This window comes from Equus przewalskii, chromosome 9 (assembly GCF_037783145.1).
Source record: "Equus przewalskii isolate Varuska chromosome 9, EquPr2, whole genome shotgun sequence".
In the NCBI taxonomy this organism is placed as follows: Eukaryota; Metazoa; Chordata; class Mammalia; order Perissodactyla; family Equidae; genus Equus; species Equus przewalskii.
This window is the reverse complement of record NC_091839.1, coordinates 20,645,768-20,671,796: the sequence shown is the minus strand read 5'-3', so window position 1 is coordinate 20,671,796 and position 26,029 is coordinate 20,645,768. Positions and strand designations below refer to the sequence as shown.

The 26,029-nt window shown below is 46.8% G+C and overlaps 1 protein-coding gene and 1 pseudogene across 4 annotated transcripts; both read left to right on the top strand.

Moving 5' to 3' along the window:
* The first annotated feature begins 3,030 nt into the window (after positions 1-3,030).
* On the top strand, positions 3,031-4,412 carry LOC103558390 (myeloid cell surface antigen CD33-like; annotated as a pseudogene).
* A 6,005-nt stretch (positions 4,413-10,417) lies between these two features.
* On the top strand, positions 10,418-25,959 carry LOC103558375 (myeloid cell surface antigen CD33-like). 4 transcript variants are annotated; one of them, XM_008531333.2, is made up of 7 exons: positions 10,418-10,546; positions 10,614-10,994; positions 11,202-11,480; positions 11,718-11,765; positions 19,815-19,911; positions 20,198-20,279; positions 25,482-25,959. In XM_008531333.2, exons 1-7 carry the CDS (start codon positions 10,516-10,518, stop codon positions 25,632-25,634), a joined length of 1,071 nt encoding a protein of 356 aa, XP_008529555.1. In that variant the 5' UTR covers positions 10,418-10,515; the 3' UTR covers positions 25,635-25,959. The 4 variants fall into 4 exon arrangements, with proteins under 4 accessions (XP_008529555.1, XP_008529556.1, XP_070414452.1 ...); XM_008531334.2 differs by having other exon boundaries at positions 10,430-10,546; positions 11,235-11,480; XM_070558351.1 differs by lacking the exon at positions 11,718-11,765 and having other exon boundaries at positions 10,430-10,546; positions 11,235-11,480.
* Positions 25,960-26,029: the final 70 nt, after the last annotated feature.

Below are 26,029 nucleotides of genomic sequence, written 5' to 3'. Positions count from 1 at the left end.
CTGTTGGTTTCCTCGGCATTGGATGGGAGGCTGTTAAAAAGCGGCATTCCAGGAAGCTCTGCAGAGAGAGGAGGGCTGTTTGTGGCTCTGCACAGGAAATTTTGTAGCAAAATCTTACTGCATGCTGATAACAAATGCAAATCCTGCATTCATACCAAACACACATTGCTCTTCCAGCCACAGAACAGACACGACCCTGCCCTCTGCATGATGTCAGGCAGCGCTGGACGCACACGTACAGGCTGCTCAGAGCTTGTGTAAAGCAAGAGAAACAGCCACACATGTGAACCTTGACCAGAGGAGGCGCTGCCCAAAGCAAGAGCATCCGTAAGAAAAAGACTGACGTGGGTGCCAGATCCCCAGCGGTTTTGCACTGTGAGTTAGGAGAGTTTGCAACAGGCTCCATCCATTTATTCAAGCATTCGTTCATGGAAAGCTGTACTGAGCACGTGCCCTGTGCCCAGCCCTGTCCTTGTGTGGTGATGGGGAAAGGCTGGCGACACGGCTGAGGAGATGGACAGATTCTGTGCGCTAAATGCACGTGATAATTTGAAGCATGATTTGTGGTCACAGAGACCTGTGTTCCCATCCCCTTTCTCTGCTTCTTAGCAGGATTAATGTGCCAGCGTGATGACAAGCAGTGACTCTCTGATACCTGCCCAGGATGGCCTTGGTCCCTGGTACAGAAAGCAGCTGCCAAAGGACAGGACATGGGCAGGCAGCCAGGAGATGGGGGGCAGGTCTCAGCTTCCCAGGTGTCTTGGGGTGTGTCTGTTGCCCTCTCTGGACTGCAGTGCCCTCTCTGAAAAATGGGATGTGAAAACAATCTCCCAAGATAGCCGAGCTCTGATAGAGAGCAGATCAGAGGTTCCTTTTCAATGAACATACACGATATCACACACACACACACACTTCCTGTCAGGCTTCCTCTTGGTCCTGTAGCTCTTGATTCCTTGAAAGAGGGAGCCTAGACACCAGGCAACCCCAGAAAAGAGCTCACCCCTCCCATTCCAGAGCTGCAGCTGCCTCTGAGGTCTGGGGTGAGAGGTAGGGCGGGGGGCTGAGGCCGAGCCTCTCACCCACACAGTCCCTGCCTGAGCATCTGGATTTCAAGCTGGAAGTGAATAAGTCCCTGAAGATACAGGAGGACTTATGCATCCCTGTGCCCTGCACCATCTCCTGTCCCTGGGATGGAGGAACAAGCCCACACCTGCCTGTGGCTTCTGGTTCCAGAACAGGGACCAGCCTGGTCAGGATGCTCTGGTGGCCATGACCTACCTAGACCACACACTGCAGGTCGAGACTCAGATGATTCCATCTCCTCAGGGGACCAGGGAAACATAACTGTGCTTAGAGCATCGCCAACACCAGGATGATGGAGAATGGGACATTTTTCTTTCAAGTGGAAAGAGGAAATGCAGAATATACTTATGTGGCTTGCTTTCTTTGCATGTGACAGCTATGGAGCTGCTTATAAAGAGGACAAGGATGGGATGTGGGGACCCCATGGAACCTGAATTCTATGGAGCATTATTTGTCCTCCCCTAATTCATGTGTTGAAACCTTAACAACCAGTGTTGATTGTATTCAGAGACAGAGCTTTTCAGAGATAAATGAGATTAAATGAAGCCATAAGGATGGAGTTCTATGCTTGGTGGCTTTATAGGAAGAGGAAAAAAAAGAGATTGATCTCTCTCTCTCTCCCCCCAACATGTGCCCGCAAAGAGGAAAGGCCGTGTAAGGACACAGGGAGATGCCTCCATCTGTAATCCAGGAGGCGGGTTCTCACCAGGAACCTAGTCTGCTGATGCCTTGATCTTGGACTTCTCGCCTCCACAGCTGTGAGAAATAAGTTTCTGTTGTTTAAGCCCCCAGTGGGTGACATTTTGTTACAGAAGCCCCAGCTGACTAGTTCCCTGTCAGCCCGTGGAATTATTCAAACAAGCCCATCAAATCCTCCTGCAGGAGCCAGGGGTCCCTTCGACCTCTCGTGACTGCAGAGCCGGCCTCCCACAGAGCTGCTTGTTCACTCTGTTCCTGAGTGCAGCCTTCACGGGGCCTGCATAGTGAGGTGTCCTCCTCCCCTGGGCAGTGCATCTGCGTGACCAGTGAACAGCTGTTGATCTCGTTTGCTCAGTATTGGGTGTCAGATGCTCAGCCATCCCCATAACCCTTGGGTAGGAATCCCCCCTCATCCATGGGGTGAATAAGAGATGATCAGAACGTCCTGGAGGGCCACGTGCTGAGCTGCTCCCAGCCCTGTACCCACTAGATGCCAGTCCCACTGTCTTCTCAAGTCGTGACAATCAAATGTATCCAGACATTGCCTAATGTCCCCCATTACGGGGGAGGGTGGATAGGGCAGAAACTCCTGGTTAAGAACCACAGGTCTAGACCACATGGTGACTCTCGGGCCAGGTCAGGAAGTGACCACTACCCAGTGCAAACTGAGGGGCACCAACAGCACCTCAGCCTGGGCGGGAGCACTCAGAACACCCACCCATCCGTCTCTCACGCCGTGGAGGTCTCAGCGGCCCCTGCTGCCCCCTCACAGGCCAGGACCGGCCTCCACCGAGGTCCAGAGGCCTGGCGGGCAGGACCCACGGCCCAGGTCCAGGCTCTGGTGCTGGACGGAATCACTGGAGGTGGAGGCAGGACATGGGGCCTGCTCCTTGTCTGTTCCCTCTGGGTGGGTCTTGTGGTCTCTTGGCTGTGGGGCGTCCACCCGCTCTGTCCAGAGGGAAGACAAGCTCTAGCCTGCAGTTCCTCTTCTGTGAAAGGCCAAGGTCACATGCTCCTCCCCAATTTCCTGTGGGTCTCCCCACAGCCCCCCTCCCACCCGCCACATTCTCTTTTCAGACACAGGACGGATGCCCAGAACGCTCCATCTCAGAGATGCTGCAGCTGCTGCAGCCCCCGCTGTGGGCAGGTGAGTGAGCCGAGGGGAGAGGAGGCCAGTGGGGCAGGGGCTGTGGCTGACACTCATTTCCTCCAGGGTCCATAGCTCAGGATATGAAATTATAGCTGCAAGTTCAGAAGTCCGTGACGGTGCAGGAAGGTCTGTGTGCGCAGGTGCCCTGCACTCTCTTTCACCCCGAGAATAACTGGACTGAGTCTACTCAATCTCACGGCTACTGGTACCAGGAAGGGGCCAATATACACCAGGATGCACCTGTGGCCACAAACAACCCAGATCTTAAAGTGCTGGAGGAGACCCAGGGCCAATGCCACCTCCTCGGGTATCCCTGGACCTACAACTGCTCCCTGGACATCAGAGATGCCAGGAGGAGGGACAATGGAAAATAGCTTTTTTGAGTGGAGAGAGAAAGGCAAATATACAATTACAAATCTAAGCAGTTCTGTGTGCATGTGATGGGTAAGGAGTGGGCTCCAGGAGATACCACAGTGAAAGGCCATGGGGGCCCCAGTGCAGGACTGGGATAAGACCCTCCTCCTGGGAGAGGTCAAGCGTGTCAGAGTCTAGAGGGAGGAGCTGATCAAGCCTGAGGCTTCTCTCAGAGCCACACCTCAGACCATCCCTCCTGATCCCCGTGTCTCCCCATCTCCTCACCAGCCCTGACCCACACACCTCACATCCTCATCCCAGGGACCCTGGAGTCCAGGCACCCCAGGAACCTGACCTGCTCTGTGCCCTGGGCCTGTGAGCAGGGGCACACCCCCCATCTGCTCCTGCACATCAGCTGCCCTCACTGCCCTGGGTCCCAGGACCCCCTCTCCTCTGTGCTAACCCTCACCCCACGGCCCCAGGACCATGGCACCACCCTCACCTGTTAGGTGAAGTTCCCTGCAGCTGGTGTCACTGTGGAAAGAACCATCCAACTCAGTGTCACCTGTAAGTGCTGGGGCAGAACGCTCGAGTCCATGAAGGTGGAGGGGGCAGGAGGACCAAGCTTGGGACACCTGGTGCTTTTGTTCTGGGGTCCTGGCTGAGTGGGGGACATAGAAGGACCCAAACCCTGTCCCTCCTGCATTTCTGTGTCTTTGCGGTGGGGGTTGCCTACACTTATCTCACCCCACCCTCCACACTGAAAGGGGAATCCCCTCTTCTTGTCCTAGGTGCTCCAAAGAACCCAGCCATCAGTGTCTGTCTAGGGGATGACACAGGTAGGAAGGAACCTCTCCTGGGTTGTAGGGAACAGGGCCTCTTCCAGCTCAGGGCAGGGCCAGGTCCCAGCGACAGTCTGGACTCAACAAGGTGACCAGAGGCCCACTTGTGGTTGAATCCAGTGGTCCCTCCCATCCTCAGCCCCCATGGCCTCTGTGAGCAGCTGTCCCCAGTGTCTCCTCACTCCACTCAGACTTCTCCTCCCCACTTGGCTCCACTAGGAGAACAGGGCGACATTCGCATTGAAGAGCCCTTCTCTCAATGCCTCTTATCACCCTTCTCCTGATGACTCTTCCAGTCTCATCTTTTTATTTTTCCTAACAATTGTTTATTTAAATATTTTTTTATCAGGTAATATATTGGCCTGCCCTAAAATTCAAAGTGCACGGCAGAGTCTGTCCGCAGATGCCCAGTCCCCTCCCAGGAAGTGACCAATGTCCATAGGCTGCTCTGAGCCTTTTGGGTTTGTTCAACTAAAGATTCTTGGAGGTCCTTTGACATCAGTAGGACAGACTGTCCTCATTCTTCTCTGTGACGGTGCAGTCTTCCTTTGCGTGGGTGGATTCTGATTCTGTACACACCTTCTACTAGTGGAAAACCTTTGCATAAGTTTATTCTACCAACAGAAATGATGCAATCAGCAATCTTGTACCTCCTTTTACACGTATGTGTGTGTGTTTCTGACTGTGGGATAAATTCTTAAAAGGAAAAGAGCTGGACACATGTTCTTTCTAATTTCGCATGATACGGCCAAGTTCTTCTCCATCAAGGATGGACAAGTTTACATTCCCAACTCTGATGGCTGAAAGTATGTGTTTTCAGCTACCCAGTGTGGGGTGAAACTGTTTGATCTTTGCCAGTATCAGGAGAAAACCTGTTTTTTTGTTTTTTGTTTTTTGCTGAGGAAGATTGGCCCTGAGCGAACATCTGTTGCCAATCATCCTCTGTTTTCCATGTGTGTTGCTGCCACAGCATGGCCACTGAGGAGTGGTGTAGGTCTGTGCCCAAGAGCTGAACTCAGGCCACTGATGCGGAGCACGCAGAACTTAACCACTAGGCCACTGAGACTGGGCCCTGTATGTTTTTTTTTTTTAAATCTATATGCATTATTTCATTGAGGAAAAATTCATATAAAATAAAATTCACAATTTGAGCCATTTTCATGTGTTCAACAGGTGGCTGTTAGTACATTCACAATGATGTACAACCATCACAACTGTCTACTTCCATCCATCCAACATCTTCATCACCCCAAAGAGAAACCCTGTGCCGTGAAGCAGTCACTCTCCACGCTCCCCTCCCCCAGCCCCTGCAACCGCTGCTCTACTTTCTGTTTCTATGCATTTGCCTATTCTGGACGTTTCATATAAATGGAATTTTACAAAATGTGGCCTTTTGTGTCTGGCTTCTTTCACTTCACAAAATGTTTTCAAGGTTGACCCACATAGAATGTATCAGTGATTTTTTTCTTTTTTGTTTGAGTAATATCACATTGTGTGGATGTACCAGACTTTGTTCACACATTGATCAGTCGATGGACATTTGGGTCATTTCCACTTTTCACCTGTTGTAAATAATGCTGCTGTGAACATTGGTTTACATGCTTTGGTTCAGACCTGCGTTTTCAGTTTTCTGGGACATTTACCTCCCTGGCAGTGGAATTGCTGGGTCAAATGGTAGTTTCTACATTTAATTTTTGAGGACTTGCCAGACTGTTTCCACAGTGGCACCTTCATTTCTCATTTCTACCAGCAACATACGAAGGTTCCAATTTCTCCACATTATTTCCAACATTGCTAGTTTTCTTTCAAAAGTATATGTGTCTAGGCTGCTGGTGGGTGTGCCACCCCTGGTCCCCTAGCGGTTCAGATCTGATGCTCTTACCACGGCCATCCAAGTTTATTTCCTGGTCAGGGGACCACACCACCCGACTTTCAGTTGTCACCCTGTGGTGGTGGTGTGGTGCTGTGATTCTGAAAGCTATAACAGCAGAGCCACCCACGCTGAACAGGTTTCAGAGAAGCTGTCAGACTACAACAGACTAGAAAGAAGGACCTGGTCCTTCACTTAAAATAATTGGCCATGAAAACCCTTTGAATAGCAGGGCAGCCTTGTCTGTGATAGCGCCAGAAGACAGGATGGCGCTAAAAACCAGGCAGAGTTTTGATTTGCATTTACACAATGACTAATGATCTTGTTAATTATTTCATGTACTTATTGACCGTTTGTATATCCTTTTTGGAGCATTTTTTTTCAAGTCCTTTGCCCGTCATTTAATTGGATTGCTTGTCTTTTCATTGTTGAGTTGTAAAAGTCCTTTATCTATGCTGGATACTACACCCTCTTCTGATCTTTGATTTGCAAATATTTTCTCCATTAAATAAGGTTGGATTTTCACTTTGTCGATACAGTTAATTGATGCACAAAAGTTTGCCACTTTGATGAAGTCCAACTTATACAATGTTCTCTGTCCAACTGTGGGAGAGTCAGGTGGGGTGAGGCCCGGGCACAGGTGGTCCTGCATCCAGTGAAGCAGGAGGGCCTGGAGAAGCAACGTCCAGAGTCCTGCAGGAGCACAAGGACGCAGGATGTGGTGGAGCAGGTGGATCCATCCTCTTCCCGCTTTCCCACAGGGAGGTCAGGGCCTGTGGCAGAGGTTGTTCTGGCGGTCATTGGGGAAGCAGCTGTGAAGACCCTGCTCCTCCTCCTCTGCCTCATCTTCCTCATGTGAGCATTGTCCCAAGGGGAAGGGAAGGTGTGGGGAGCACAAGGGGAATGTGGCTGAGTCCAAGAGTCAATGCAGGAGGGGCTCAAATGGGTCAGGGGTGGGGCAGACAGGAGGCTGACATGGGGTGGGGGTGGGGAACCACACAGGCAGCTGTCATGCCCGCCTGCCAGATGTCCAGGATGGGAGGTACCTGTGTGCTCAAGACAGTCTGTGGGGCCACACCTGCCCTCTCCCACCTCAGTCACCCCTCCAGCCCCTGCACAGGGAACGGCACGGCGGGGGGGTGGGGGGGGGGCGGTGAATCTGTTCACAATCCTACCAGACTGAAAGACCCTGGTCTCTTCTCTCAGAATGAGGTCCTGCAGGAGGAAGGTGATGAGGCACATGGGGGCATGGAGGATACAAACACCATCCCAGTGCAATCCCTCAGGTGAGTGACTTGGGTGTCTCACAACCCAACATCTCACTGCACACCTCCCCCGGGATGGCCTCCAGGATTCCTCCACTCGACATGGCCAAAACTGAGCTACCACCTTCCTGCCCAAACCCATTTCTACCTGGGGTTCCCTCTCACACTGATGACACTGCGGCTCCAATCTCTGAGGCCACAACTGAAGTGTGGTTCTCCACTTTACATCCATCCTTTTCCCCCAAAGCATCCATTGATAAGTTTTGTCCATATGTCCTCTTACGTGTCTCATCTTGCTACCCGGCTCCGGCTCATCCTGACCTGGTTATTCCTGGGCCTCATCCTGGGTCTCATAACCCACCTCACCTCCTGCCTCCATCTCTCTCCTCAATACAGGCCTCCAGACTGTGTGTCCAGAAACCATCCTTGTCCACATCCTGCACAGTAGGAACAGCTACGTGTCCTCTCCATGGCCAGAGACTGAGCTGCAAACACCACAGGCAGGATTCAAAGGCCTGGTATGATATCTTCTCTGCTGGACTCTCCCGCAGATTCCTCCCTCTCCCTGCGTCTGGCAATGTCTCCACCTCCAGCCAGGCCAAGGCCACTGTGACTCTGACTTTGCATGTGCAGTTCCTTTTCCTGAAATACCCTTCCCTCCACCTTCCAGCCTCTCCAAGCCTCACTCATACCTCAGGCTCAGTCATAAAAGTACTGATTGTGCATGTGTGTGTAATTCGTGTATGTTTCTGGGTAGAGTGACATTCAGTCACTTATTTATAGAGTCCTGAGCGAGTATTAATGAAGACCTACTATGTGCTAATATTACTGTAGATTCCGGGGATGTATCAGGGAGCACAGAACCCAAAATCTGTCATCAAGAAGCTGTCATTCTGGAGACAAGGACAGAAATAAATATAAATAAATAAGAAATAATATCAGAGCAATTTGGATGGCAATATGTGTTTGGAGAAACATCGCGCATTGGAAGGAGCACATGACAACTTGGGGAAAATTTTCTACATCTGAGAGTGTGAGGAGTGATGCTGGAGCAAAGACTTATGACAATAAGAAGGCAGGTTCTGTGTTTGCCTGAGAGAAAATTATCCCAGGAAAACAACAAAGAGAGGACACCAGTGAAATAGTCTGAGGCAGAAGCACGCCTGGTGTGTTGGGGAAACAGGAGGAAGAAATTTGACAGCAGAGGGAGACAAAGGGTGGGGGAGAAGCTGGGAGGATGGTGCAGACCACGTGCTGGTGCAGAGCGTGTGAAGCCCTGCAGGAAACGCAAGAATCTGGAAGCCATGGAGGATGTGATTGAACTTTCATTTTCACAGGATCCCCATGGAGCTCTGTTCAGAAAAGGCCAGAGTGGGTCCACAGCAGCACCTCGCAGACTGAGAGGGTATTGCTGAGTTCTTCAGGCAGCAGGTGATGGTGACTGGAACCAGGGAGGTGGGGTGGAGAGTGAAGGTTTATGTTTAGATGTATCATGAAGATGGAACTAACAGAGTTTTCTGATGGATGTGGGGAGTGAGGGAGAGAGAGGAGCAAGGATGATGCCCCAATGTTTCCCCTGAGCAGGTGGAAGGATGGAGCTGTGTTCACTGGAGGACGTCAGAGAGTAGGGTTTGGAAGGAAGATGTTTATTCTGAGAAGCCAGTTGGTATCCAACTGTGGACAGTAGTGTGAGAGCTGTGTATGAACGTCTGGAGATCAGGAGTGGGGTCCAGGCTGGAGATGTTAAAACGTAGAGCCATGTAAATGATGACAACAGATGGGGCGAAAAGGGCCTGATGCACCCAGGGAAGAGAAGAACGCAAGGAAACACATTTGTCCTTGGTGATCCCAACTTAGCAGTTTTAATGGGGCGGCAGGAAAGGGATCCAGACTTGGTTGGAGAAAGTCCAGGAGAGAACTGGAGGAGGAGAAGTGGGAAGAGATTGTACAGACAACGCTTTGAGGAATATGGCTGCAAAGAGGTGCAAAGGAACGGGTCAATGAAGGAGAGCTTTTCTCCATTATTCTCTGTGTTCCCCCTGAAGACATCATCTGCCTGACTTCCCACCTGGATTAGCTTCCTGGGGCCACTGTCACAAATGAACACACACTCATTGTCTAAAAAAACATATTCTCTCACTGCTTTGGAGGCCAGAAATCCACAGAGTGGAGACAATATTTTCCTTCTGGCCTTGTAAGTTCTCGATTGCATCCCTGTAACACCAGACCGACCTATTGACAAAAGACATTGAGTACAAATATATTTAACGTACGTTAAATGTGGCACAGGAGCGTTCCTAAGGAAATGGAGACCAGTCCACACATCACTGCACAACACCATTCAGGGAAAAGAAGTTTCCTCTAAACTGGCCCCTAGAACATGTAGTCCCCCTTTTGTTTTACGTGAAGATGCACCATGGTTTTATTTTGAATATGCCAATGTAACTTCAAGAATTAACATACAAGAAGTAAAAGAAAGCTCCCAAACTCAAACTTTTAGAAAATATTGAGTATGCTTCCAGGACACACAGGCAACTGCCCAGTGACTGCAGCTCTGAATTCTGACAAGACTGAGTGTTTGGGAGGAAGTGACACTGCTGGGTGAGGAGCATCTCACGGGCATGAACCTAGTCTCCCTTCTTGTCTCCAGCCTCCCCACCAGAGATGCTCACTAAGTGTTTGGGGAATGAATGGATGAATAAAGGAATGAATGGATGTTTAGCTGTTGCCTTCACGTCACCTAGGATCCCTTTCTTTTCTGCTGTCCTGGATGCTCACACAGGCCCCAAAGGATCCTACACCTGGCACAACTGACCACCTGGGCCCTCCATGAGGCTATGACCCTCCAGGGTCAAGCAGGAGCAACCAGCTCCCTGGTGTACAAAACAGTGCTCAGAAAAGCACCCCACATGGGAGGCCCTCAGAGTCTCACCATCTCCCACTCCTTAGATATCATCAGAGGTCCTTGTGCAGACTCTGGTGCTGGAGGGAAGCCCCAAGATGGGGAGAGGACACGGGGTCTGCTCCTTGTTTACTGCCCTCTGGGTGGTCTCGGGGTCTCTGGGCCTTGGAGTGTCTGCCCACTCTGTGCAGAGGGTGGATGAGCTCAAGCCTCTGGTTCTTTGTTTGAATCGCCGAGGTCACATGCTCCTCTGCAGCTTCCTGTGGGTCTCGCAACAGTGCCGGCTGCCACTCATCTTCCCCTTCTCATTTCAGACATAGGTAAAAAGCGCAGAAACCTCCATCTCAGAGATGCTGCTGCTGCTGCCCCTGCTGTTGGCAGGTGAGTGGGTTGAAGGGAGAGGGGGTGGGCAAAGCAAGGTCTGTGGCTGACCCTCCTTTCCTGGCAGGGTCCCTGGCTCAGTATGACACATACCTACTGGAAGTGCAGGAATCCGTGACTGTGCAGGAGGGCATGTGCGTCTCTGTGCCCTGCACCATCTACTATCCCCAGTACTCCTGGACTAACTCTGCCCCAGCTCATGGCTACTGGTTCCGGGTAGGGGCTGATACCAACTGGGATGCTCCAGTGGCCACAAATGACCCAGTTCGTAAAGCACAGGAGGAGACCCAGGGCCGCTTCCAACTCCTTGGGGACCCCCGGACCTACAACTGCTCCCTGGACATCAGAGACGCCAGGAGGAGCGACGCTGGAAAATACTTTTTTTGGGTGGAGAGAGGAAGGGGAAAAAAGGCTTCCAGATTGAATTATCTCACTGTGCATGTGACGGGTAAGGATCGGGCTCCAGGAAATGCCACAGGGGAAGGCCATGGGGATCAAGGGGCAGGGCTGAGATGGGATTCCTCGCCTGGGAGTGGTTGGGGGTGCAGTGTGTCAGGGCTCAGAGGGAGGAGCTGGACCAAAGCCTGAGGCATCTCTCAGGGCTGCACCTCAGATCCTCCCTCCTAATCCCCGTGTCTCCCCATCTCCTCACTAGCCCTGACCAACACACCCCACATCCTCATCCCAGGAACCCTGGAATCTGGTCACCCCAGGAACCTGACCTGCTCTGTGCCCTGGGCCTGTGAGCGGGGCACACCCCCCATCTTCTCCTGGACATCAGCTGCCCTCACCTCCCTGGGTCCCAGGACCCATCTCTCCTCAGTGCTCACCCTCACCCCACGGCCCCAAGACCATGGCACCAACCTCACCTGTCAGGTGAAGTTCCCTGAGGCTGGTGTGACTGTGGAAACGACCATCCAGCTCAACGTCACCTGTGAGTGCTTGGTCAGAATGGCCGGGTTGCTGAAGGTCTGAAGGGGGCAGGAGGGCCAGGCTGGGGACACTTGGTTCATTTGTCCAGGGGACCTAGCTGAGTGGGGGACCTAGAAGGATAGAAGCCCTGTCTTCCTGTGGCTTTACTGTGTTCCTGTGGCTGCAGGGTGTGTGGGACACCTACACTTATCTCACCCCCTCTCCCCACTGAAGGAGGAATCCTCTTTTCTCCTCCCAGGTCCTCCAGAGAACCCAGAAATCAGTGCCTGCCTAGGGGATGGCACAGGTAGGAAGGAGCCCCCTCCCATGGGACATTGACTGGAGTGGGGTCTCTGCCCAGTCAAGTCAGGGCTGGACTTTCAGAGCTCAGATAGTGAGGCTGGAGTGGGAGGCTGCGGTTAGACATGAGAAGCCTCCTCAGGCCTCTTCCTCCAATATCCGCCAACACTGATCTTGCCCGGATGACCCACAACTTCCTCCCTGCCCATGCTAAATGTGCTCTTTATCTCCTCTAGTCATTGAAGGCCTTAGGGGGATTTTTAGCAGACTTTATTTTTCAGAGCCGTTTTAGGTGCACAGCAAATTTGAGAGGAAGTCAGAGAGATTTCCTCTATACCCACTGCGTGTTCCCACCGTGCACAGCCTCCCCACTAGCAACATCCCCACCAGGGGGTACCTTTGTTACAACCCTTGAATCGACACTGACACATCATTATCATCCAAAGTTGATAGTTGACCTTAGGGTTTACTCTTTTTTTAAATTTTATTTTATTGCAGTAACATTGGATTATAACATTATATAGCTTTCAAATGTACATCATAATATATTTCGTATTCTGTGTAGACTACATCATGCTCACCACCCATAAACTAATTATAGTCCATCCCCTCACATGTGAGCCTAATCACCACTTCTGCCCTCCCCCCTCCCCCCTTCCGCTATGGGAACCATCAATCCAATCTCCGTTGCTATGTGTTTGTTTGTCGTTGTTTTTACCTTCTACTTATGGGTGATATCATACAGTATTTGACTTTCTCCCTCTGACTTATTTCACTTCACATAATACCCTCATAATACCCATGTTGTCAAAAATGGCCGGATTTCGTCATTTCTTATGGCTGAGTAGTATTCCATCGTGTATAAATACCACATCTTCTTTATCCATTCGTCCCTTGATGGGCACCTAGGTTGCTTCCAAGTCATGGCTATTGTGAATAATGCTGCAATGAACATAGGGGTGCAAGTATCTTTATGCATTTGTATTTTCAAGTTCTTTGGGTAAATGCCCAGCAGTGGGTTAGCTGGATCATATGGTAGATCTATTCTTAATTTTCTGAGCATACTCCATACTGCTTTCCATAGTGGCTGCACCAGTTGCACTCCCACCAGCAGTGTACGAGGGTGCCCTTCTCTCCACATCCTCTCCAACACTTGTTGTTTCCTGTCTTGTTAATTATAGCCATTCTCACCGGAGTGAGGTGATACCTCATTGTAGTTTTGATTTGCATTTTCCTGATAGCTAATGATATTGAGCGTCTCTTCATGTACCTATTGGCCATCCATATATCTTCTTTGCTCATATCTTTTGCCCATTTTTTAATTGGGTTGTTGGTATTTTTGTTGAGATGTATGAATTCTTTGTATTTTTTTGATATTAACCCCTTATCTGATATGTGGTTTGCAAATATCTTCTCCCAATTGTTAGGTTGTCTTTTCATTTTGTTGATGGTTTCCTTTCCTGTGCAGAAGCTTTTTAGTTTTATGTAGTTCCATTTGTTCATTTTTTCTTTTGTTTCCCTTGCCCAGTCAGACATGGTATTTGAAAATATGCTGCTAAGACCGATGTCAAAGAGCGTATTGCCTATGCTTTTTTCTACAAGTTTCATGGTTTTGGGTCTTACATTCAAGTCTTTAATCCATTTTGAGTTGATTTCTGTGCATGGTGTAAGGTAATGGTCTAATTTCATTCTTTTGCATGTGGCTGTCTAGTTTTCCCAACACCATTTATTGAAGAGACTCTCATTTCTCCATCATATGCTCTTGGCTCCCTTGTCGAATACTAGCTGTCCATAAATGTGTGGGTTTCTTTCTGGGCTCTCGATTCTGTTCCATTGATCTGTGTGTCTGTTTTTGTGCCAGTACCGTGCGGTTTTGGTTACTATGTCTTTGTAGTATATTTTGAAATCAGGGAGTGTGATACCTCAAGCTTTGTTCTTTTTTCTCAAGAATCCTTTGGCTATTTGAGGTCTTTTGTTGTTCCATATAAATTTTAGGATTCTTTGTTCTATTTCTGTGAAAAAATGCTGTTGGAACTTTGATAGGTATTGCATTGAATCTGTAGATTGCTTTAGGAAGTATGGAGATTTTAACGATGTTAATTCTTCCAATCCAAGAGCATGGAATATCTTTCCATTTCTTTGTGTACTCTTCAATTTCTTTCAACGTTTTATAGTTTTCAGTGTACAGATCTTTCAATTCTTTGGTTAAGTTTATTCCTGGGTATTTTATTCTTTTTGCTGAAATTGTAAATGAGATTGTATTTTTAATTTCTCTTTCTGTTACTTCGTCAGTGTATAGAAACGCAATAGATTTTTGTATATTGATTTTGTATCCTGCGACTTGACTGTATTCATTTATTATTTCTGACAGTTTTTTAGTGGATTCTTTAGGGTTTTCTATATATAAATCATGTCATCTGCAATGAGTGACAGTTTCACTTCTTTTCTAATATGGATCCCTTTTATTTCTTTTTCTTGCCTAATTGCTCTGGCTAGGACTTCCAATACTATGTTAAATAAGAGTGATGACAGTGGGCATCCTTGTCTGGTTCCTGTTCTTAAAGGGATAGCTTTCAGTTTTTCTCCTTTGAGAATGATATTTGCTGTGGGTTTGTCATATATGGCCTTTATGTTAAGGTATTTTCCTTCTATACCCATTTTATTTAGAGTTTTTATCATAAATGGATATTATATCTTGTCGCATGCTTTCTCTGCATCTATTGAGATGATCATGTGATTTTTATTCTTCATTTCGTTAATGTGGTGTATCACATTGATAGATTTGCAGATGTTCAACCATCCCTGTGTCCCTGGAATGGAACCCACTTGATCATGATGTGCGATCTTTTTAATGTATTGTTGTATTCAATTTGCTAGTATTTTGTTGAGGATTTTTGCATTGATGTTCATCAGTGATATTGGCTTGTAATTTTCTTTTTTTGTGTTGTCCTTGTCTGGTTTTGATATCGGGATAATGTTGGCTTCATAGAATGAGTAAGGAAACTTCCTCTTCTCTTCAATTTTTGGAACAGTTTGAGAAGGATAAATATTACGTCTTCTTTGAATGTTTGGTAGAATTCACCAGGGAAGCCATCTTGTCCTGGACTTTTGTCTTTTGGGAGGTTTTTGATTGCTGTTTCAATCTCCTTACTGGTGATTGGTCTATTCAAATTTTCTACTTCTCCTTGGTCCAGTTTTGGAAGGTTGTATGTTTCTAAGAATTTATCCATTACTTCTAGATTATCCAATTTGTTGGCATCTAGCTTTTCATAGTATTCTCTTATTGTCTTTTGTATTTCTGAGGTGTCCCCTGTAATTTCTCCTCTTTCATTTCTGATTTTATTTATTTGAACCTTCTCTCTTTTTTCTTGTTCAGTATAGCTATGGGTTTGTCAGTTTTGTTTATCTTTGCAAAGAACCAGATCTTGGTCTCATTAATTTTTTCTATTTTTTTTTAGTCTCTATTTTGTTTATTTCTACTCGGGATTTTTATTATTTCCTTCCTTCTGCTGATTTTGGGCTTTGTTTGTTCTTTTTCCAGTACCTTTAGATGCACTTTTAGGTTGTTTATTGGGATTTTTCTTGTTTGTTGAGGTAGGCCTGAATTGCTATAAACTTCCCTCTTAGAACCACTTTTGCTGTATCCCATAGATTTTGGCAAGTCGTATTGTCATTTTCATTTGTCTCCAGGAATTTTATGTTTTCTCCTTTGGTGTAAGTGGAGTGTTAAAGTCCCCTACTATTACTGTGTTACTGTCTATTTCTCCTTTTATGTCTGTTAATAATTGCTTTATATATTTAGGTGCTCCTATGTTGGGTGCGTAGATATTTACAAGCGTTATATTTTCTTGTTGGATTCTTCCCTTTATTATTATGTAGTGCCCATCTTTGTCTCTTGTTACAGTTTTTGTTTTAAAGTCTATTTTGTCTGATATAAGTGTTGCTACCCCTGCTTTCTTTTCTTTGCCATTTGCATGGAGTATCTTTTTCCATCCTTTCACTTTCAGTTTGTGAGTATCTTTAGGTCTGAAGCATGTCTCTTGTATGCAACATATATATGGGTCTTATTTCCTTATCCAATTGGCCACCCTATGCCTTTTGATTGGAGAATTCGGTCTATTGACATTTAAAGTAGCTATTGATAAATATGTACTTATTGCCATTTTGTTACTTATTCTTTTCTGGGTGTTTTTGTAGTTCTTCTCTGTTCTTTCTTTTTCTCTTGCTCTCTTCCCTTGTGGTTTGATGGCTTTCTTTAGTAATATGTTTGATTTCTTTTGTCTTACCTATTTGCTTACTTATTATAGGTTTCTGATTTGTGATTACCGTGAGGAACCTATATACTATTCTATGTATATGACAGTCTATATCGAGTTGATAGATTCTTTAGCTTGACCTCTTTCTAAAGGCTCTACTTTTTCACTCCCCTCCTCCCACGTTTTATGTTTTTGAAATCATATGTAATCTCTTGTTTTGTGTGTGTCTATCCATTACCCTCTTATCATTGAAATGGGTAATTTTAGTACATTTGTCTTTTAAACCTCATCTTATCTTCACAGGTTGTTGATCTGCTACATTTACTATATTTTTACCTTTACCAGTGATTTTATTGCCAGGTTTTTTTGGGGGAAGGGTGGTTATTTTTTTTGATAACTTTTTTATCCCTATTTGTGGTCATTGCTTTCCCACTTAAATAAGTCCCTTCAGCATTTCTTGTAGAAATGCTTGGTTTCTTGGTGATAAACTGCTTTAATTTTTGCTTGTCTGGGAAGCTTTTTATCTCTCCTTCCAATTTGAATGACAACCTTGATGGATAGAGTATTCTTGGCTGTAGGTTTTTTCCATTTAGCACTTTAAATACATCATGCCATTCTCTTCTCGCCTATAGGGCTTCAACTGAGAAGTCTGCTGATAGCCTTATGGGCTTTTCTTTGTATGTCACTTGTTGCCTTTCTCTTGCTGCTTTTAGGATTCTCTCTTTATCTTTAATTTTGGACATTTTAATTATAATATGTCTTTGTGTGGGCCTCTTTGGTCTTATCTTGTTTGGAGCTCTCTGTGCTTCCTGTACTTGAGTGTCTGTTTCCTTCCTTACATTAGGAAAATTTGCATCTATTATTTCTCCAAATAAATTTTCTGCCCCTTTGTCTCTCTCTTCTCCTTATTTTTTTTCTTTTCTGCTTTATCTCCCCAACTGCCCCCACCCTGTACATAGTTGTATATCTTAGTTGCAGGTCCTTCTAGTTGTGTCTTCTCCTTCTTGTACACCTATAATACAAATGTTAGTATGCTTGATAGTGTCCCAGAGTTCCCTTAGACTGTTCTCATTCTGTCTAGTTCTTTTTTCTGTTCTGCTTCCGTGATTTCCTCTAGTCGTTCGTCTAGCTCACTGATCCGTTCTTCTGTATCCTCTACTCTGCTATTGAGTCCCTCTAGTGAATTTTTCATTTCCAGTATTGTGTTCTTCATTTCTGATTGGTTCCTTTTTATATTTTCCAGTTCTTTGTTGATGAGCTCACTGTGTTCATCCAGTCTTCTCCTAATATCTGTGAGCATCCTTATGAGATTTTGTTTGAACTCTTTGTTGGGTAGGTCACTTATTTCTGTTTCATTGAGTCCTTTTTCTGGGGTTTTGTCCTATTCCCTTGCTTGGAATGCGTTCCTTTGTCTCCTCATTATGACTCTTTCTCTTTGCTTATTTCTATGTATTAGGTGAGTTGGCTGTGTCTCCTGATCTTGGAGAAGTGGCCTTATGTAAGAGATGCATTTTGAGGCCTAGCAGTGTGCTTCCCTCTCATCACCAGTCCAAAAGATCCAGGAGTGACCCATTTGTGGGCTACTTGTGTCCTTCTGCTGTGGCAGGGCTGCTCTTAATGCAGGTACCCAGGGAGTCTAGTCTTTCCTTCCCTGGCCAGCTGTTTGTAACTCCAGTTTGGGGAGCCTCAGCACTGTTGGCTACAAGGTCTAATGGCACACTCCTGTTACAGTTTTCCTGTTAATTGAGTAGGTACCCAGTGTAGCTGGTTGCTAGGCTCAGGGGCTTACAGTTGCTATAGGCCTCAGGCCTACAAGGCTGTTGTCAGTTCTCTTAGGAATACAGCTGAGTGGGGCTGGCCCTATGCACCGAGCACTCAGTTGTTTCAGGCTTTGGAAGGTGGGGCTGATTATTTTTATGGCTATTTGTGAAGCACAGGTCTTCTGCTGCTGATAAGCCTCAACCCCCTCAGGACCACACACACTGTCAACACATTCCTGGTCCATGCACACTTCCCAACCCCCTGGAGCATACCCCAATGCCCCACAGCAGAGGCTCCCACCTCTCAACCAATGCCCCACACAGTTCACCTGGTCCTCATAAACACCCTGCCCCACAGAGGCAACCACCCTTGCCTGCCTGTAGAGGATCAAGGCAGCCAGTCAATTCAGGCTGACAAGTAGCCTGAGGGCTTGCTGTTGGGTGGGGTGGGTCCCTAGGGTGGTCTGCCTGCCCAGGCTGAACTAGATTAAATCTGTGCTCTAGTGGGTGTGGCAGCCCTCTGGGCTATCAGGCCAAGGGAAGAGCCTCAATGGTGTCAGCCCGGGTCTGAGTCAGCACTCCTGGACCAGGTCAGAACAATGGCCCCCACCAATGTCTGTCTCTGGAGAAGTCTCTCCTCTCACCAACATACCCCAGAGCCCACCAGGTGAGTCTCTTTTCTCAAAAAAGAGACTCTCTCTTTTCTCAAAGGACTGTCAGCCTTCTCCCTGGTGATTTTAGGTTGCTGAGAAAGGTGAGTTTGTGTGTGGGCCCTTTAAGACACGGGTCTTTTCAGCTTTTGTGGGATAGCTTTTCTGGGGGTATCCCCACTGCAGTTAATAGCCAGCGAAGCCAGATAGTAATCCCCTCATCTCAGTTGTGCTGAGTCTGAAGGATATTTATAGCGGTGTTGGCCCCTGCTCCAGACCTCACTCCTCCAGGGAGGGCTGCGTACCTTAGGGTGGCTTCCGTCTGGCCATCTGAGAAACTCTGCTGCTCCCAAAGGGGACTTTTGTCTCTCCAGCAGGAATTTCTGCCCCTTCCACCTTAGTCAGGACTTGTTGTGGGGGTTCTTTTTATCCAGTTTTCAGTTTTCTATCCAGGGTAATTTTTCCAAAAATAGTTGTAACCTGGTTGTGTTCGTGGGAGGAGATGAGTTCAGAGTCTTCTTACACTGCCATCTTGACAAGATTCCAGGGTTTACTCTTGGTATTGTACATTCTATGGGTTTTGACAAAGGTACAATGACAAATTCATCTTTACAGTCTCATACAGAGTAGTTTCAAAGCCTCCAAAATCTCTTTGGGCCCTTTTTTGACTGTCAATCTCCTGCCCTCACCCTGACCTCTCTCTGGAGCTCAGCTCCCCCCACTGCTCTATTCCCATGGGTGATGGATCTGGTCCCCTCACTGGACAGTGAGTCCCATTGGGGCTTTCTCATCAGTGCCCATCCAACTGTTGACAGGTGATGCCCAGAGGCACAACTCTCACCTTAGATGTTGGGTTCCCAAGAGACACAGCCAGGCAGGGCCAGGAGAGATGTCTGGGTCTGACCTGAGAATCCAGCTTCGACCCCCTTCTGGAGGCATGAAAGACACCTCTGATCCTAAGAAATGGGACCCATGGAGGACAGGAGAGGAGATTCAGACACCCTTCCTGGAAGTAAAGAAGGATATAGATTTTCAGCAACCCATAGGGCTCTATGTGTGTGTGTCTCTTTCTCTGGAATGACCTCAAAGCCCAGAGCCTCACGCTTCTGCTGCAGTGAGGTTTGGGGGCTGTTGCAGGGAGACACTGGATGAAGAAAAATCTGGGTCCTAAAAGAGATGGAGCTTGTTGGACAGCAGTGTGGGGCTGGACAGGAGGTGTCATGTGGAACATATCCTTTTGGAGAAAGCTGAGATCCTGTGATGGGTGGGAGAACCCAGAGGCAGAACCCTGGATGGGAGGGGAGGGGCGCCCCTCTCTACATGCTGAAGAGGAGAGGACACAAGTCAGCTCATCAGGATTGGAGTTCACCCCAATCTCTCTTGTCTGCAGGGGAACCAGGAACCAGGGCAGGATTGATTCAGGGGATCGTTGGGGGAGCTGGTGTCACTGCACTGCTCGCTCTCTGCATCTACCTCATCTTTGTCATGTGAGCTGGGTTGAGTGTGGGCCAAGACGTGGAGAGGAGGGACCTGGAGGAGTTGTGGGGGCTCAGAACAAGGGCGGGGTGTAGGGTGGTGGTGAGAATCCAGCTGCTAGCCCCTGAGCCAGGCATGAGTGTGCTCCTAGCCCTGGTTCAGGATGTCCAGGAGCATGGGAGGTGGTCTTGTTATGAAGGCTCCTGGGCTCACCCTGCCCTCGATTAACCTACCTTAGTCATTCACTCAAGCTTCAAAAGAGTGACCTGTGTCAGAGACCCTGATGTCTCCCATCAGAGTGAAGACCTGCCAGAAGAAAGTGGCCAGGACAACAGTGGGCGTGGATGACATCCACTCTGCCATGGGACCAGCTTCCCTGGTGAGTGATGTGGGAGTCCTAGCATACACTCTGTCAAACACGTTTCTCCAGGGTGGCCCACAGCCACACTCCATTAAACATGTCAAGAAATAAGCTCATCACCTCCTGCTTGTTTGAAAATGTAGGTTTTATTATTACGGTTATGGGCTGCATAACAACATTTCAATTGGCAACGAACTGTAAAAACAGCGGTGGTCCCGTAATATCAGTACCATATAGCCTAGGTGTGTAGTAAGCTATACCATCTAGATTTGTGTAAGCACACTCTATGGTGTTCACACAATGATGAAATCACCTAAGGATGCATTTCTCAGAACATATCCATTGTTGTTAAGCAATGTGTGACTGTTCAGGTATGTGAGGCCAATAGGTGGAGAGACAGTTGTTAATAATAGTTCTCAAGAGGAGGGGGAAATGCCACACCACACAGGGCCACGGAAGTAAATGCCAGTGTTGGTCAGGAAGCGTAGGGAGGGAGGAGGAAAAGCGGGCAGAAGCATTTATTGTGGTTTCCGGGGGAAAGGCAAGTTGAGGCAGGGTAAGCAGGTCTAGGACTGGCTAGTTTGAATAATTTCATCAGGCTCTGGGCTGTAGGGGCTGTCCCGCATTGTCTGGTAACTGACCCTTGCTGATTAGGGCAGGATTATGGTCTGGAGTGTAAGATTTGATACAGGAAGTGATTGGGGTGTGAGCTTTGGGCTGGTTGGTTTGCAATATGAAAGGCAAGCTTGCAGGCAAGTCCTTTCCTATCTCTAGAAGTTCACTAGTGATCGCAGGGGAAATTCCAAGTTTAGAAGGCCTGATACATCAAAAATCAGCAACACATGGTTAATACATGCCCAAACATACTTCTCCTGCTCGGCTCTCCATCTCACCAGTGGCACTCTTGTCCCTGATGCCTAACCAGAGACCTGTCTTTGTCCCACCCCAGTCCTCTATCAACACTTCCTGTACCCATATACTGCAAAGCTTGTCTGTGCTTCTTCTGAATGTAACTCAATGCAACTGCTCCCTTTGAGCTGAATGTCCCTCGTAGTCTTTATCCTGCACAGCCCACCCATCTCTCCTCCCCAGCAGATTAGCATTACCTCCATGATGAAATGCACTGCTTCTCCACACTACCAAAAGATGAGCATCCAAACAACTTGGTCTGGCATTTGGGGCAGGAAAACAAAAGTCACCTTCAGGCCTTCACTCCTCTCCCACTGGCCTGCTCACTCACCTCAAGCAAGTAAAATTCTTGCATCCCAGGAGCATTGCTCGGCTGTCCTCTCCTTCTCACATGCCCTGATCAGCCTTTCCTACTCCTGCTCATCTTTTAGCTCTGAATTTCATTCATTTATTTATTTAACTCTGATTAATGTTGACACTGCTGTGGGTTTTTGAGCACATGGTCAGCAGTCACCTGTGCATTCATCTACTCCTTCAACTGCTATCTTCCACTTGTTGATTGTTCTGAGGGCTTGGGTAATATCTGTATTTTTGCAAGTACGTGTGCTACAAATAAAAAAATGTCCATGCTGTCAATGACTTATACTTTGGTGGTAGGGAGATGAAAATAATGAACCAATGAGTATCGAAAATGTACATAATATGAGTGCTCTGGAGGGAAATGAAATGGACAAATGGGGAGGGACAGTCCTGGGGCTGGAGTCTCTGAGGAAACACCTGCAGAATGTGAAGAATCTGGTGTGAGCCCTGAGAGAGGATCGCTGAGGGCTCTAAACAAATGGAGTAGTAAGTACTAGGGCTCTGAGGCTGGGGCATGTCTGATGTGTTGGAGAAACAACAAGTAAGACAGTGTTCCTAAATCAGAGTTCTGTGGGGGTGGTGAGTGGCTAATGGTGGAGAAGGAATGAGGATGGAGAGGCACGGAGGCTGCGAATATCGCGGGATCCTGCAGTTCACCACGTTACTTAGGTATTTTGAGAAGAATGATGGATTCTGTATGTGCCTCCTTTACTACTCACACAGAACACTGCACTTCTGATGTCTGACACTTCTGACATCAGATGTGTGGGGTTTTTACCCACACCAAGCAATTCTCTGTGACACCAGCTGAGCACCCTACAACTTAACTCTGACACTATCTGCTTAGACATAGCGTCAGATTCCACAGGTCAAGGGTACAGTCCCACAATTATTGTCTCCTTCCCCACCTCGGACATTAATCTGAAATCCAACTTGTCACCTGTGCTTCTGACCAACTGGCTAGAATGGAAGATTCCCAGGACTCCCTGGCTGGGTTAAATTAATTTGTTAGAGTGGTTCACAGAATTCAGGAAAACTGTTTGACTTCTTGTTTAACAGCTTACTACAAAAGGATGTGATAAGGACACAGATTAACATTCAGATGAAGAGATGCATAGAGCAAGGCAAATGAGAAGGAGCGAGGAGGTTCCATGCCCTCTCCAGGAGCATCCCTCTGTCAGTACCTCCATGTATTCACCAAGCTGGAAGCACCTTGAACCTCATACTGTTGGAACTGTGGGGAGACTTCATTATGTAGACAGATAGAGTATTAACACCATTTCCAGCCTCTCTTCCCTTTCTGGAGGGTAGATGATGGGGCTGAAAGTTCCAATGTCCTAACCATGATTTGGACTTTACAGTGACCAACCATGTCCAGGATCCTGTAGCAGTCACCTCATTAGAACAAAAGACACTTTTATCACCCCGGACATTACAAGGGATTTATTATCAGGAACCAGGGTCAACAGCCAAATGTTAAAACAGGAACTGGGGGAAGATATATTCTATTATCACAGATATGAACTGACACTCATTTTCATGAGCTCACTCTGGCTGCTGTGTTCAGAGATCCTGTAGCAAGATAGGGTAGAAGAGAGGAGACTAGATAAGGAAGACACTCAGATAGTCTTGGCAAGAGATGATGCAGACTGTATTATTTTGCTTGGGGTTGCATAACAAGCTTCCATAGACTGGGTTGCTTAAACTATTGAGATTATTTTGTCACTGTTCTGAAGGTTGGAAGTCCAAGATCGAGGTGCCAGCAGGGTTGGTTTCTCTTGATAACTCTCTCCTTGTTTTATAGGTGGTTACCTTCTTGCTGTGTCCTCACATGGTCTTTTCTCTGCACACACACATCCTTAGTGTCTCTTCTTCTTCTTCTATGGATATAAGTCATTTGGGGCCTTACCCTACTGCCCTCATTTAAACTTAATTATCACTTTAAAGTCCCTGTGTCCATATACAGTCACACTGGATGGTAGGGCTTCAACATATGAATTTGAGGGTATACAATTCAGTCTATAAGACAGACTTAGTCCAGGGTAACAATGATGGATGTCAAAGATTACTCCATAGATGTCACAGATAGTCATTTGTGTCAAAGATTATGCCATGGATTTCCATAGGTAGCCATAGACAGCCATAGAGGTCAAGGATGTCCATAAATGTTTGTAGACATCAAAGATGACTCCTACGTGGTCTCCTGGTGCAACTTCAAGAATTAAATTGCCAATTCCTGAAATTGAAATTTTTTCAGGACAAGTATATTTCAAGAGGGTATCAAATTTTGTTTTGGTTGCTATAAGTTTAAGGTAACTCTGAAATGCCCAAGTGAAGATGACAAAGAGTTGGAAAAGTTTGGAGCTCAGGAGAGACATCCAGGTGGGAGACAGAGTTTTGGGATTCCTCCACATCGAGGTCTGATAGTGGATGAAATGAGAAAGGAGAGAAGACGCCCATGGCTGGAGACCTGGGACCCTCCAGCATTTAGAGTCAGGGAGATAAAATGGAAACAGCAAGAAGACCATTGAGGAAGAACAAATGACCATGAGAGTGTAGGGTTGTGTCCTAGTGGCCAAGGGGAGATAGAGGTTCAAGAAGGAGAGGGTGATCATTGGTTTCAAATGCTAATAAGTCCAATAGGATAGGTTCTGTGAAATGGCTATTTAAATTTAGCTAAGTGGTATCATAGCTGATCATGGCAAAAGCAAATCTGGTACCCTGGTAAAGGCTGATATCTTGATTAGAGTGAGTTCAAGAGAGAATGGGAGGAGAAGAAGTGGAAAGACTCTTTTGAGAAATGTTGCAGTAAATCTAGATCTGAGAAATGAGTCTGCAGAAGAAAAGATTGTACTCCTAAATCGCATGGAACTTCCTGCGTGAGAGCACTGTCTTTTGTTTTAATGAAGTGACTCTTGGCGGGCTCCTAGAAGGGGATTTTCATCCCTGACTCCACTCTCTATAGACTGGAGAGGGGGTGTAAATGTAGTTAAAAATTGATCATGCATATTTGGGGAAACCTCCATAAAAATCTCAAAACTATAAGGTTTAGGGATCTTCCAAGTTGCTGAACATATGGAGGTGCTGGGAGGGTGATGTGCTCAGAGAGAGCATGGCAGTTCCACACCTCTTCCCACCTACTTTGTCCTATGCATCTCCTCCATCTGGATGTTCATCTGTGCCCTTTATCATATCTTTTTATAATAAGCTGTTACACAATTGGTAAACTGTTTTCCTGAATTCTCTGAGTCACTCTAGTAAATTAATTGAACCCAAGGTGTGGGCCATGGAAAACTCCAATTTATAGTAGGTTGGTCAGAAGCACAAGTGACAGCCTAGACTTGAAATTGGCCTCTGCACACGGTGGGAATCTTGTAGAACTGAGCCCTTAACCTGTGGGTCTGATGCTATCTCCAAGTAGATAGTGTCAGAATTGAGTTCAGTTGTACGACTCCAAGCTGGTGTCACAGAGAATTCCTTGTTTGGGTGGGGGAAAGGCCACACATCTGGCATAAGAAGAGTTGTGAATTTGGTAGTAGTGTGAGAGTAAAGGACAGACACACAGGAGGAGAAGCAGATTTTCATAAACACCTTCCTGGGTATCCCGTGCCCGGCACATATGAGAACTCAGAAAGACCGTGTTCAGTAGCTGTGTGACTTTAGGAAGTATCTAACTTTCCTGAGACTTAATTTCTTTCTGTGTAAAATAATAGTATTTTCTACATGGGTCTGTGTGAGTGTTCAGTAGAATTGGAAAGCAACCAATAAATACTATATTTGCTGGATTTGTTGTTGCTATATATTTATGGGACCTTAAGAAATGTTTGATGAAAGACTGGAATATGGAATAAAAGTCATCTCAGAATCAAATTCACTTCATGGACCCTCTCTGACTTTCCCTGCCCCTCCCTCAGTGCTCTACTCTGATGCCCTTCTTTTCTCTCCACACAGGGTCACCAGCAAGGGTCCAAGTTAGACAGTCCTGCTGACACTCCAAATGATACAGGGATGGTCTCTTCCTTTGAGGTGGAGCAGGAGCTGCATTATGCTTCCATCAGCTTTAACAGAGTGAATCCTCAGGAGGGCACCCACAGGACCCAGTGAGGAACCAACCAGAGTTCAGTGTCAGCCAGAGCATCCATATCCTTTAGAGGAAGGGGGACCCAAAGGGTGGTTTTTGGAAACTTAACATCTCCATAGGCAGTGGGTTTATAAACTATGGTATGTGATTTTCCTGCTGTACTGGAACTATGTTAGGCTTTGCAATCAGAGAGACCTGGAATTGAATCCATGCTCTTTTATTAATAGTAGAACATCAGGCAAGCCACCTTACTCTTCTATGTCTTGGTTTCTTGCTTTGTGAAATAAGAAGTCCTAACTCATAGAGTTGCTGTGAGGATTAAATAAAAGTACTTATGGAAAACAACCAGCAGAAGTCCTGATACATTATGAGCTTTTGGTGCAGCTTGGTTCCTTTTCCCTTGAACAGAAAGGCCCTA